The sequence below is a fragment of the Taudactylus pleione genome, unplaced genomic scaffold, assembly GCF_031769625.1.
Source record: "Taudactylus pleione unplaced genomic scaffold, aTauple2 ptg000054l, whole genome shotgun sequence".
Taxonomy (NCBI): domain Eukaryota; kingdom Metazoa; phylum Chordata; class Amphibia; order Anura; family Myobatrachidae; genus Taudactylus; species Taudactylus pleione.
This window is the reverse complement of record NW_028284456.1, coordinates 6,847,016-6,860,559: the sequence shown is the minus strand read 5'-3', so window position 1 is coordinate 6,860,559 and position 13,544 is coordinate 6,847,016. Positions and strand designations below refer to the sequence as shown.

General features: G+C 40.3%; 1 protein-coding gene across 1 annotated transcript in view; it reads right to left on the bottom strand.

Annotated features, from left to right (window-relative positions):
• The window catches only part of PPP1R17 (protein phosphatase 1 regulatory subunit 17), a 40,549-nt gene extending 30,073 nt beyond the window's left edge, over window positions 1–10,476 (bottom strand). Inside the window, exons 1-2 of the mRNA XM_088464411.1 lie at window positions 10,440–10,476; window positions 5,679–5,779 (exon numbers count right to left, since the gene is read on the bottom strand). Of these exons, the coding sequence (XP_088320537.1) occupies window positions 5,679–5,757 (79 nt within the window). The 5' untranslated portion in view covers window positions 5,758–5,779; window positions 10,440–10,476. The remainder of the gene's footprint in view (window positions 1–5,678; window positions 5,780–10,439) is intronic.
• Window positions 10,477–13,544: the final 3,068 nt, after the last annotated feature.

Here is a 13,544-nt window from a genome sequence, read left to right as displayed (position 1 = left end):
CGTCAACAGCTCCTTCTTCATTTTCTCCCACAACTGGGGCTGCCAGGAAAAAACTTAGCTATCCTAAGGAACCCGCTGGCGGTGATGCAGGGCAGGCAGGACCAAGTTTGGACATCTGGTCCGGACTGAAGGACCTGGCAACAATTTCTGACATGTCTGCTGTCACTACATATGATACTGTCACCATTGACAGAATGGTGGAGGATTACATCGGTGACAGCATCCAAGTAGGCATGTCAGACAGTCCATACCTGTACTGGCAGGAAAAAGAGGCAATTTGGAGGCCCCTGTATAAACTGGCTCTATTTTACCTGAATTGCCCCCCCTCCAGTGTGTACTCCGAAAGAGTGTTTAGTGCAGCCGGGAACCTTGTCAGCGAAAGGCGTAGGAGGTTGCTTCCACAAAATGTGGAGAAGATGATGTTCATAAAAATGAATTATCAACTCTTCCAGGGAGACCAGCCTCAAGAACGTACAGAGGGACCTGTGGTGGTGGATTCCAGTGGGGACGAGTTAATACTCTGTGAGGATGAGGATGTACACAACACTGAAGAGGGTGAGGAATCGGTGGATGAGGAGGATGAGGACGACATCTTAATTAATTGCACATTAATTGCCAGCTTGTTTTGTGGGGGCCCAAACGAACCAATCATTTCAGCCACAGTCGTGTGGCAGACCCTGGCGCTGAAATGATTGCTTTGTTAAAGTGTGCATGTCCTGTTTATACAACATAAGGGTGGGTGGGAGGGCCCAAGGACAATTCCATCTTGCACCTCTTTTTTTTCTTTGCATTATGTACAGTTTGGGGCCTAGTTTTTCAAACTGCCATCCTGTCTGCCACTGCAGTATCACTCCTAGATGGGTCACGTGTTTGTGCCGCCCACTCGTGTCGCTTAGCATAGTCATCCAGCTACCTCGGTGCAACCTTTTGGACATAAAAACACTATTGTGAGGTGTTCAGAATAGACTGGAAATTAGTGGAAATTAAGGTTATGGAGGTTAATAATAGCATAGGAGCAGAAAAACCAACACATTCTGTGATTTTAGCTGTTTTTATGCTTTTTAAAAAAAAAAATACAGATCCAAAACCCAGAACCCAAAACACGGAAGGGTGGTTTTGGCAAAACCAATCCAGATCCAAAACACGAAGAAAGATCCAGATCCAAAACCAAAACACGAAAAGTGGCCGGTGCACACCCCTAGTATATATATATAAAAGAAAGCAACAAGTATCGCACACTCACAATAAATATAAGGTGGTGAGTGCTCAGTCATAAATAAATCACAGCAGCATCTCTATAAAAAGGAACGACCAGCACACCTTCATATAAATGCAAAGTATTTTGTATTGTGCATTTTTAAGTAAAGCATATCAGCTTCCTAAAAGGTACCTTCAGTCACATATTAAAGTACATAGGCCCTGATTCAGAGGCGATCGCTATTTGCGAGCGCATGCTCTGAATCAAGGTTTTTTTTTAGCGGGCGGCCTGGCGATGGTCGCTATTATTGGGCTTGCGATGAGACCCTTGTGGTAGGGTCTCATCCACTGCAAGCCCCAGTGAACTTCCTGCTCTAATAGAGCAGGAAGTTCACTACTGACATCACTTGTGATGTCTGTAGGGCCGCTCACAAATGGCAGGCGTTCCTTCTAGAACGCCTCCGTTTGTGCAGCCACCCCCCCGACCCGCCTTCAAAATGGGGCGAGCTGTCGATCAACATCGACAGCCACCCCGTTTTGCTGCGAACCCCGAGCGATCGGATCTGCATCAGGCCATAGTTCAAAAAAGCTTATACTTAACAGACTTCACAGGGACCATATGGAGTCATAGTATTACAGCAAGGGCAGCCCGACACAACACCAACTAAGATGTACAAGAAAAGTAAGAGTATATAAGGGGCAAAACGCCCACCCAATGCGTGACAATAATTAAGAACAATAATCACCTGATATATAAAATCAATCAGTCTCAAAAGAGACACATGCATGTAGCGTCTCAACCACCAGAAAACCTAGAAGTGACGCGTGCATGTCAGGGGTAATGATAAACGCTATGTTCAGTTTATCCTTACCCCTGACACGCACGCGTCACTTCCAGGTTTTCTGGTGGTTGAGACGCTACATGCATGTGTCTCTTTTCAGACTGATTGATTTTATATATCAGGTGATTATTGTTCTTAATTATTGTCACGCATTGGGTGGGCGTTTTGCCCCTTATATACTCTTACTTTTCTTGTACATCTTAGCTGGTGTTGTGCCCCGTGATGATGGTGCTGCTAAACACCGAAATGGCTGTCGGGCTGCCCTTGCTTTAACACTATGGCTCCATATGGTCCCTATGAAGGCTGTTAAGTATAAGCTTTTTTGCACTATGCACTTTAATATGTGATATGCTTTACTTAAACATGCACAATACAGAATACTTTGCATTTCTATGAAGATGTGCTGGTCGTTCCTTTTTATGCAGATGCTGAGATATATATATATATATACTGTATATATATATATATATTACACACACATAAATATTTACACACGTTTAGATCGATATACCTATTATATAATATTACATATATATATATATATATATGTGTGATAAGAGAGATATATATATATAATAGATATATAATATAGATATATATTATATATATATGATGTACCTAACACTTGGTGGATGCATTGTATTTGTAAATGATATAGAATTACATAGTTGCAGCACCACAGTGCCAAAGACGGTTATTTCACAGTCACTCACACATTGATGGACTCACAGGTTCACAGCACAGCAGCAAGCGCGCCTGGGCTCTTCTTCCCTTCACAGTGCAGCCACGGTCACCTGCTTTTCTGTTATACCTTCCAGTCCCCACCCGCCGTCTCTGCCTGGAGGAGCCTGGAACTGGTGTCCCCGCTGGTGATGAGAGCCTCGCGAGATGATGACGTCATCATCTCGCGAGAGCATCAGCTCCGCAAGTAAGTTACACCACTGTCTGTGTGATTTATTGACACACAGACAGTGCGCGGTGACAGTGACCCCTTGACCCACTTCTCGAACCACCGCCCGCTGCCGCCAGCGATTATTTATTAAAGGGAAATGCAAAAAAAAAGAAAAAAGTTGGAAAAAAAAAAACGTGGTGTGCTGCAGGCGGCCTGCCAGGCCCGGGCCCGGGTAAAATGTACCCGCTCCCCCCCCCCTCGGTGCCGCTGTATGTAATAATATAGAATATATACATTATAATAGAGCTTGCACATGTATTCAATTTATGTGAACTCCCATTAAAAAATATTTCTCTTTCCAGGCCATATGGAATATAATATTTCTCTGAAAACAACAATACTGACCTCCATTACATGAGGTTTTGTGGCACTGAGACCATCCCCATTGATAAACGGAGAATAGATTTTTACAGAAATGAAAGACCTATTTGGTTTATACATTTTGTGGAATAATAAAAAATTATAATAAGTTTTTGATATGGATTGTTTTATTAATATATTAGTCGTTACCTTTTATGTTTTTGTATATTTACACAATACTTTCATATTGTTTGTGCATTCATCATTCTCCCCTTTCCAAGTTGTCCCTCCTCTGACATCTATTCACCTGCCTGCACAGTAGCAATGAATGATCATACAGTATATGCAATATACAAATCATGTATTCAGCTTTATATCATGCACATGGCTTACTGTAGTAAGGATTGCTAGAAAATGTGGATTTATTATTGACCCTATGATGATACTGAGCTTATTTACAGACTGGTTGAAACTTTAAACAACACCACAACTGCTGTTACCACCATGTTTAAAAGATCAACAAAATGTATAATTAATGAATTGAAAAACAAAGAAATGTGTGTACATTAATTAGCCTCTAAAATTTGATCTAAATGATCTCTTCTTAAAAATCTCACTATTTGTGGACAACATGCCCAGACTTTTGTGATGTTCAGCACAGATGAATCTTGATAAATATGGATGGTACTCAGGGCCTGATTCAGACCCGGTCGCGAGCGCACATCGCTCTCAAGCGGGTCGATGGTCCCCGACTGCGCATGCGCCGCCTCTGGCGTGAGCATGCGTGAGACCCGTACTGCGATGGCAGCTCCGTCGCATCGGCTGTTGATGTTGATTGACAGCTCGCCCCGTTTTGTAGGCAGGGAGGGGGGTGGCTGCACAAATTCAGGCGTTCCCCTAGGAACGCCTGGCATTTGTGGGCGGCCCTACTGACATCACTTGTAATGTCAGTAGTGGACTTCCTGCTCTATTAGAGTAGGAAGTCCACTCGGGCTTGCGAGTGCTGAGACCCTACCACAGGGTCTCCTCGCAAGCCCGATGGTCGTGATATTCGCGACCATCACCAGGCCGCCCGCAAAAGCTGTGGCTTAGCGAGCGGCCTGGAGGCCGAAAAAAAAACAAAAAAACCCCCACCCTGATTCAGAGGGAGCGCTTGCAAACAGCGAGCGCCTCTGAATCAGCCCCTCAATCCCCTGAAAACGGAGGATGTAACAATTGTAGTTTTGATGGGGTGTCATCTCTCTCCAAAGCTATAAATATACTATTGGGCAAAGCTCAATATGTAAAACAAAAAAGCTAGAGTTTGAATTGCCTCGGGTGCACCATTCTCCCAGTTTTGATGGTCAAACACTGCCTGCGATACACCAGTTGTACGCTACATTACATCTGGCACACCCACATAAACAAAACGTAACATACTGAACACCACTTAATACTAAATTTTTAAGAAGTCCTAGTGATATCTGAGTTCCATAAAATTAGAATGATGAGTGAAAAGTTGTGTTTGTGGCAACCTGTCTGTTAGATACTGTATGCTGCATGAAGAAATAAGCGCTACAGGAAATCCACACAAGATGTAACATGTGACATCAGCGCATGCTTGAGAGAACTCTAAATAGTTACTAGGCATTCTTCCTGCGAAAACACAGTGCAAACTCTAGCACTGATTATTACACAGATCATGTGATGTCCTGTTTAAAATTCTGGGTTATGTGATTGCACATAAAAGAAAAATAATATACCATGCAGTCAGCATGACAGTTACTGTAAACTGTAAAAACTTTGGCAAACGGAGGTGGTTCTATATCCATATTAATAACAATGGGACCAGATGGTACTAAAGATCATTAACTCAATCGATATAAAATGAAAAATAAAAATGACATATTTATGGTTTCAAAATTGATTAATTAGAATGACCATTAAACAACAAGACTTTAATCAAATAGGTAAAATCTAGGTGCTAAATGACAATTCTAGAATATTTTCTATTGATTTTTAACATAAATGTTATATAAATAAATGAATTAAAATTAATTTTTAAATAATTAAGTAATTTACCTGTAATCAAGATTTATTTACATATCAAGCAAGTCCAATATGATAGCTAATTATCACAAGTGACATTACCCAATGCATTCGTTGCACAATGTACTTTGAATTATTATAGGAAGGGGTTAATATTCCTAATCAGACACTGACCCCAGGAGGAGAAACCCTACTCTTTCCCTTCCCATCTGGCAGCATGTCTATTACCAAAAGTCAAAAGAGATCAGGTTTCTACATTTCATCAGTGTGAATCATCCATTGTGCTGTAGTGTGACTCCAGATGACTCATCAGCTTATCTAATGAATTATAGGACATAATGACCAATAATGGTATTTACCTAAAAGCTTACAGTGCTGTTCTCGCTTATCCAATATTTCTTCTGAGACGTCTAGTGGCGACACAAATCCTGTTGACATATTAGAAATGATTTTTTCCTCTCTGAAAAAAAATCACAAATATGGGAAAGCAGCAATTATTAATGTATTAGATTTCTTTAAATAAGAAATATATAAAAAGTAAAATGATTAGACTAAGCATGATATTCAGGTGATATATTGACAATACATGAATTTCATAAATGTATTATTTCTTAATTCATAATATACAGCAGCAAGATCTCACCTGGTGCCATTTCCCAGGTACAGTAGAGTGTCCTGGGGTACCTATTGCTATCTATTGCTGACTGTAGACATCGCTTTTCAGTTTCTACACAAAGCATTACAACCGTATTGTTTTCAAAGACCACTTGATACCTAGGCTATTTCATAGGATTTTAAATAAATATACTGTATGTAGTGATTCAGAGGTCTTTATATTGGTAAGAATATATATATATAGTATTAATATGATGTTATGTTATGTATCCCTGTATCATATTTGAATTTTATTTCAAAACACAATGTTTATACTTATATATTACACAGTAAGCTATACATGCAATGGTTTCCAAGAAATTGTACAATCAGGGTTATGTTGAATTGGATGTAATTTGCACTAATTTGGGAGACATGATGCGTTAGCAAAATCACAATGTTGAGGCCAGCTCTTCCAGCATATGCATAATCGTTATCCATGTCATCTTTTTACTTGCACCAGAGTCAAAACCCCTCCAGTTTCTCCTCTGCTGGCAGGGGCAGATGTACTAAGCTCTGGAAAGTCATAAAGTGGAGAGTGATAAACGACCAACCAATCAGTTCCTAACTGTCATTTTTCAAACAGCCTATAACATGACAGTTAGGAGCTGATTGGTCACTCTCCACTTTATCACTTTCCAGTGCTTAGTACATGTGCGTATGTGTATGCAGTTTAAGTTGCATTTGTGCCGACATGCCTTCACTGTATTCTGGCCACACTTACACATCTCCATCCTTTTCCCTGTCTGGTCTTCAATAATAAGGAGCTGCAAACCATTGTACAGTAAGTGCAAGATTTAACTGAGTGTTCATATAGCCGCAGATAAGTATGTGCAGAAATGAAATACATATTTTATGCAGCAAAATGGACTCAACATGACCCCTTAACGTACTGATTATGTTTTAGTACTAGGCTGTTACTATCTGTTGTAGGCCTAAATAAACTATTTAGGCTCAGTTTTTTTGCTTTAGCTGGTTATATTTGTAAAGACAAATGTTGAGATTTACAAACCGATAATAAATGTATAACATGAATTGTAAAACCAAAGTCACATTTAAGAGCATAATGAAATTGCTGATTATATCATTGTGTACATATGGGGAGGCTATTCAGTACCCATGAATAATTTATAATTTAACCTCTTAGCATGTTGATAAAATTGCAAATGGAAAATGAAGATAATATGCTAGAAATGACCAACCAAAGAATCCTTCAGTAAAGTGTGTACACTGTATGGACGATCTGTAATTTGGACATGTACTATAGGGTATGATAAAACAATACACTTGTATGCGCACAGCATTTATTAACCGCTGATTTGCTAAGAAGAGCATCGTGTGATAGGGGGCCTCTCAACCTCCCCCCCCTCCACGTGGGACACTACGGCCTGTGGGTGGAACGGCGGGACATTGTCCAAAATCATGAAGGTTGGAAGGCAGGAAGGTCTTAGGCAATACTGGAACATAGAATTATTCAGAATAAAATATAGAATGAATTATCACTTACAGAGCAACTAAAGTAATTTTTTTTTTGAACCCCGGCTTTATTGATTCCGGGCACCTATAGGGGTGAACTTCTATTAGGCCATGCCCCCGAAAAGTACCCGGGCCAGCTCTTTAAGGGCCTGTTTACATAGTGTAGATACTATTATAGAAAACCTGAATGAATTAAACAATTTTGGTCCTGAAATAGAGGTGCAAGTAATGTCATTGCCGCATACAAAAGGTCAATGTTTTTAGTCTGCGCATGCGTCCAAGTCACATTGCGCATACATCCCCATGGTTACCACTGTAAGACACAGATTGAAATTGCACGCAGAGAGAGATGCAATTTTGCTGGGTATTTCAGGGAGATAACAGGGTGGTGGTTAGCCAGACATAAGCATGTCGTGGTCACTTGCCCTGACTGCCATAGGGTAGGTGCAATCTTTGATGTTGCCACTGATGGGATATCTTATTACATGCAGGAGGGGGGAGGTTAGGGTTAGGCTCCAGATAGGGGGGTTTGGTTCAGGTACCACCAGGGGGAGGTTAGGGTTAGGCACTAAGGGGGAGGGTTAGGAATAGGCACTAAGGGCGGAGGGTTAGGTTTAGGCACTAAGGGGGAGGGTTAGGATTAGGCACTAAGGGTGGAGGGTTAGGTTTAGGCACTTACTCAGAGGGTTAGGGTTAGGGAGGGTTAAGGGGTAAAGATTAGCAGGTAAATAGGACAGGGGAACAGTACTCACCGTTCCCCTGTCGGGATTCCAACCATCAGGATGCTGCTGTCACTGTACTGACAGCCGGCATCTCCTCCGTCTGTATTTCATACCGATTCCACTCAGAGTGCTGACAGCAGCAATGTCCATATTGTCACTCTGTTTAGTTCTCTCAGCTCTAACACTGTTACCTGTATATTACTAATCCCACTTGTTTTCCATTTATTACAGAAACCTCCACTGCAAGAACTTGATCCCAGATAATTGAATATACTGTGTTAAGAACGAGTGGGGAAGTTATGGACACTTATGACACACATGGAGATAAAGGGTTTTGCTATTTGTATATCTACACATATCATGCACCATGTGTAGTGTGGTCATAATATATAATGCATATCATATATGTAATAATCTGTATATATAGAAATATACAGTATAATAGAGCGTCCACATATACCCAAATCATTTGAAATTCAGTTAAAAATGTTTCCCATTCTTTCCATCTGCTCAGAGACCCTTCCTCACAGTGCGGCATCTGGACTAGCTGTCAGGTGGGGGTGGAAGATAATATTACTCTGAAAACCAGAATACTGATCTCCATTACATGAGGTTTTGTGGCACTGAGACCATCCCCATTAATAAAAGGAGTAGAATAGATTTTTACAGATATGAGAGATCTATTTGATTTTAGAGAAAATAATGATAAATAAAATTCTATAATGTTTAATAGACACTGTTTTATTAATATATTAGTGTTTACTTTTTATAACAGTTTTCTATATTTACTCAAAATTGTTGTGTAGAACTTTTTTCAATTTGGTTTATTGCAATTTATTACAATTAGACTGTGTCCAATGGACCATATTTCTATTTTAATGTATTTGTCTGTAAGAACAATCATTTACTATTAAGTACAGCAAAATATTTTCTTAGAAGTGCATTAAAAAAAAATCTGTTCAGTTAAAGATATTTTAATTATAATTTTGTTAAGTATGTGTAGTATAGCACAGTGCTCCTGGTTCCAGACTGTTGTGATGGAATTACTCTAGGTTTGTTTTTTACAAATGCTGTTCCCGGGATTATGTGCACAATTTCCTTGTATCTATGTATGGTGGAGAAAAACTAGATTTTCTTAACCTGCACTTTAACCAAATAATAAACTACAAATGTGATACTTGCTGATTTATGCTAGTATGAAAACTATCTAAAGCTTATAATTACTGCTTGTTGATAGGTCTGGAAGTGCAGTAATTATAATTTTTTAATTTCAGTCTATGGGTCAGAAACAGAGTTGCATGCAAAGTTCCATTAATTGCTATTGTATTGCTCGCGTGGCAATAAATGCATCTTTTTGCACCATCTTATATTATTGGCAAAAAATTCATCTGATAATAGGAAAATGTCCTTGTACTGTATGTACAACTGCATTGCTTGCAACTCTGTCAACGTGCCTTTGCTAAACTTAGCGCACATGCAAATGACCTGCAACCGCCTAGTTATGTTCCAAGTGGAAATGCAACTTAGTTCCGTATTATTAGGAGTTACCCATAGATGTGTGCGCTCGTCTCTGGAGAATGCGCAGTGTGAAAAGACACAAAACTCTTCTGTAAAACTGACTTATGTTCAACTCTGAATCAGCCCATATATTGTTCTCTCAATCTGTATCAACTCCAAACTATAGCTAAAATACCAAATACCCCATTGTCACAAGACAGAACTGCTTTGTGGCACCAGAAACATTCAGGGTGCAGTCAAAATGTGGGTGCACTTTGGCTAAACAGGTGCATGGTTTGACAGAAAAGAGTGGTTGGGTGAATCATGGCTTTTTTAGCTGCCAGTGTTAGCAGGTATGTCATCATATTAGTGATGCATATATCATATATTATCCAAATGATAAAATGAGCCCTTGCTGCTATACAAGGCTCACAGTACAGTAGATCTGCACACACAGCAGTTCCAAGCCAATAAAGGATACTAAAAGGTGTCCATTAAATAATGTGAGTATTACCAAAGTGTATCTAATGAGTTGCATTTATATTTCACTGGTATATACTGTGAAATCACATGTAGTTAAACATAGTGTGAAATTATACTGTTGTAGTACAGATATTTTCCATGTACTGTACCATAAATATGTAATAGTAACAATAACTGGAATCTGGAATACATTCTCTGTTCTATTCCCTTATAGCAAACATTTATAAGGACAAGAACAGTATAGTATAAAAAGTTAAACCTACAGAGAGAATACAAGTTTGTACTCACAGTCGCAGTCCTGGGTTGGAGCTCTGTACAGCCTGTGTTGCTGATTCAGCTGATGACGCCTTCTGTTCTTCTTTCCTATTTAAATGATTGGGACTGTTGTTACCATGGAAATACTGTCTAGGACCACGTAATGTGCTTCAAAAGGAAATTCAGCTGCCCCATGTACAATCCTGTTTTGATGGTTAATGTATGTAATCTCCATTAACAACACACTTAATAAACTAAAGAATGAAACAATTAGAGGAGACAAGAAGTGGGCAACATAAAAGAAGATACTTATAGCACAATTATAGCATGAGCTCTCACGCAGATGATGCAAGTTCATGAAAAGTTAAATGGGTGTACAATACAACAGTACATTTATTTCTGCTAAAGCATGTGTTGGTAAACAGTGAAATATTGTATGGTGTAATCAGAGCTGGATTCATCTTTTGGGATGTAGATTACATTCAAGACAAAGGCCCTCCTACAGATGTGTCTAAATCCACACAGTATTATGGTGTTCCAGCCAACCAGCTCCCAACTGTCATCTGTTTGAATGATGTGAATGATACAGCTTGTTGATAAGTGAGGCCCTTAGATGCTCCTCCATGGGTAGTGATGTGTACTTTTTCTAAAATTGTGCTTCTTAGTCGCATAAAAGCACAGAGTACCAGGGTCACTGGATTAATACTTTTGTTGCACAGGAATTGGTATAAAGGGGGATATTTAATAAAACTTGGAGAGAGATAAAATTGGAGTTAAATAGCACCAACCAATCAGCTCCTAACTGTCATTTTTCAAACACAGCCTGTAAGTGACAGTTAGAAGCTGTTTGGTTGGTGCTATTTATCTCCAATTTTATCTCTCTCCAAGCTTTATTAAATCTCCCCCAAAGTATGTATAAAGTTGCAGATTAAGCATATCAATATGTGGCGGGAGGCATGGCGTGACTGCTCTTATTGGATCTCTGTCTTTTGCCTTTTGTAACCAGATTTATGACTTAGTTGTACACAAATGTACACGTTATACAATAGTTTATGTAACCCTGCATTATACGTTTGTTGCATTAATGATGCAAAGAAGAGGCATATTGAAAGAAGAAAACTCTTTGGCCCGGCTAATTTGCATAGTCTGTGTCGTGCCAAACAGAGCTATTTAGTGGGATTTGAGCAAAAATGAATCTGTATGGCCTAAGTTTAGGAGCAGATTGTCATCATATGAGAGATAGAGGGGTATATTTACTAAAGTACGGGTTTTTAGAAGTGCAGATGTTTCCCATAGCAACCAATCAGATTGTACTTAACATTTATCTATCAGAATTGGTATGAAATACCGGCAGCGGCAGCCCGACACTGGAATAGATCCCGGCAGCGGCAGCCCGACAGCGCTGGAAATCCCGATCGTCCCTAGGTAAGTATTAACTAACCTAAACTACCCCCCTAACCCTAACCCTCCCTCAGGGGTGCCTAACCCTAACCTCCCCCCCTAGTGCCTAACCCTAATCCCCCCTCTAAGTGCCTAAACCTAACCCCCCCTTCCCCGTTGCCTAAACCTAAGTCCTTCGGGGGGTGAGTAACCCTAACCTCCCCCGGGGGTGCCTAACCCTCCCTCCCCCTAACCTGACCCTAACTTCCCGGGGGGTGCCTAACCCTAAGTCCCCCCCGGGAGTCCTAAACCTAACCCTCCCCACCACCGAGGCGGTCCGCTCGCGGCGCCCAGCATCCCTTCGAACAGGATGCTGGGCGCCGGTCTCCCGGCATCGGGGAAATGAGCGGCATCTACATCTAGACGCCGGGCATTTCACCCTCGCCGGGATATGACAGTCGGGAAGCCGTCTGTCGGTAAAATGTCAGCCTGCTTCCCGATTGCATCCCTATCTAGCACCTTCTAGAAGAAAATAGCTAGAATCTGATTGGTTGCAATTGGGAACATCTCCACTTCTAAAAACCTGCACTTTAGTAAATTTACCCCAGAGAGCGTTAAAAGCAATGGCAATAAAAAAAGTGTAGTCTGATGATTTCCATCATTAAATAATATTTAACATGTACAATACAAATACAGACATAATACTAGAGATTGCCATAAAATATAGATAGAATCCTATTGATGTATTTGTATACAAAGATCCTGATTTAGAGTTGTACGCTTTTGCACATCAGACGCAGCTGCTGCACAATAATATGCTAATGACTGCAGACAGCTTCTCAGGTCCGACCAAAAATGCAGGATCGGATTAATGTAGTGACCATCAATCGCGATGTTTGCAGTTTTGGTCATCTGATTAAGCTTAATCTTACTCAGAATGGCCAAATCTTACCCACTTGTGAGGCCAGTAAATCTGCATCAAAAGACGCAGACACTGGCCTCGAAACTCCCAGAGAACGAATCCTACACGCTCCTGTTTTCTGGAAATGCAGGCAGCACCACCCCGTCCCTGTCCCCAAATTACTTGGAGGCACTGTGTGTGAGTTCGCAGGATCTGTTATGTGCATGAGCAGTCCCCCTGCCACTTGAGATGTACGCAAATCAGACCCAAAATACAACGAGGATTCTGTGACCCCATTTATCCTTTCAGCGTTGGAGGTATGTCGGTTGAAACTTTCATTGTTTCTGGAGCTACAGATTTTTTCCCTCAATGCTGAAAGACTGGCAACTTTTTTATGTACATGTTTTTTTTATGATTTTTCTTTTATGACCTTTCATGATTTTTATTGTTGTTTTTTTAATTGGCATGAGACATTTCAGTGCCATTTATGGAGAAATGGATTGATGTTTTTTATCTCATTGTTTGACTTGTGTTTTGTCTAAATAAACAACTTTTTGGATTACCTCTCCTTGGCATTGAGAGATACATTATCCAATGTGAATTACACAGTGAACTGAAGGGAAACAACTCTATTGTTCCAAAAAACAAAAAAAGAAACCTTGATGTGCAGAGTCTGATCTCTTTTAGAGTGAGTTGGGGTACGCCACTGTTACATCAAAAGATAACTTTTTAAGTTGTTACCTTCATTCTGATAAGTGAGTCACGGAGAGGATATATGTTTGAACTCCCAGAACACGCCATAAAAGACTAATGACTCTCCAGGAGGAACTACGATTCTAAGGGAACGTAATATTGAT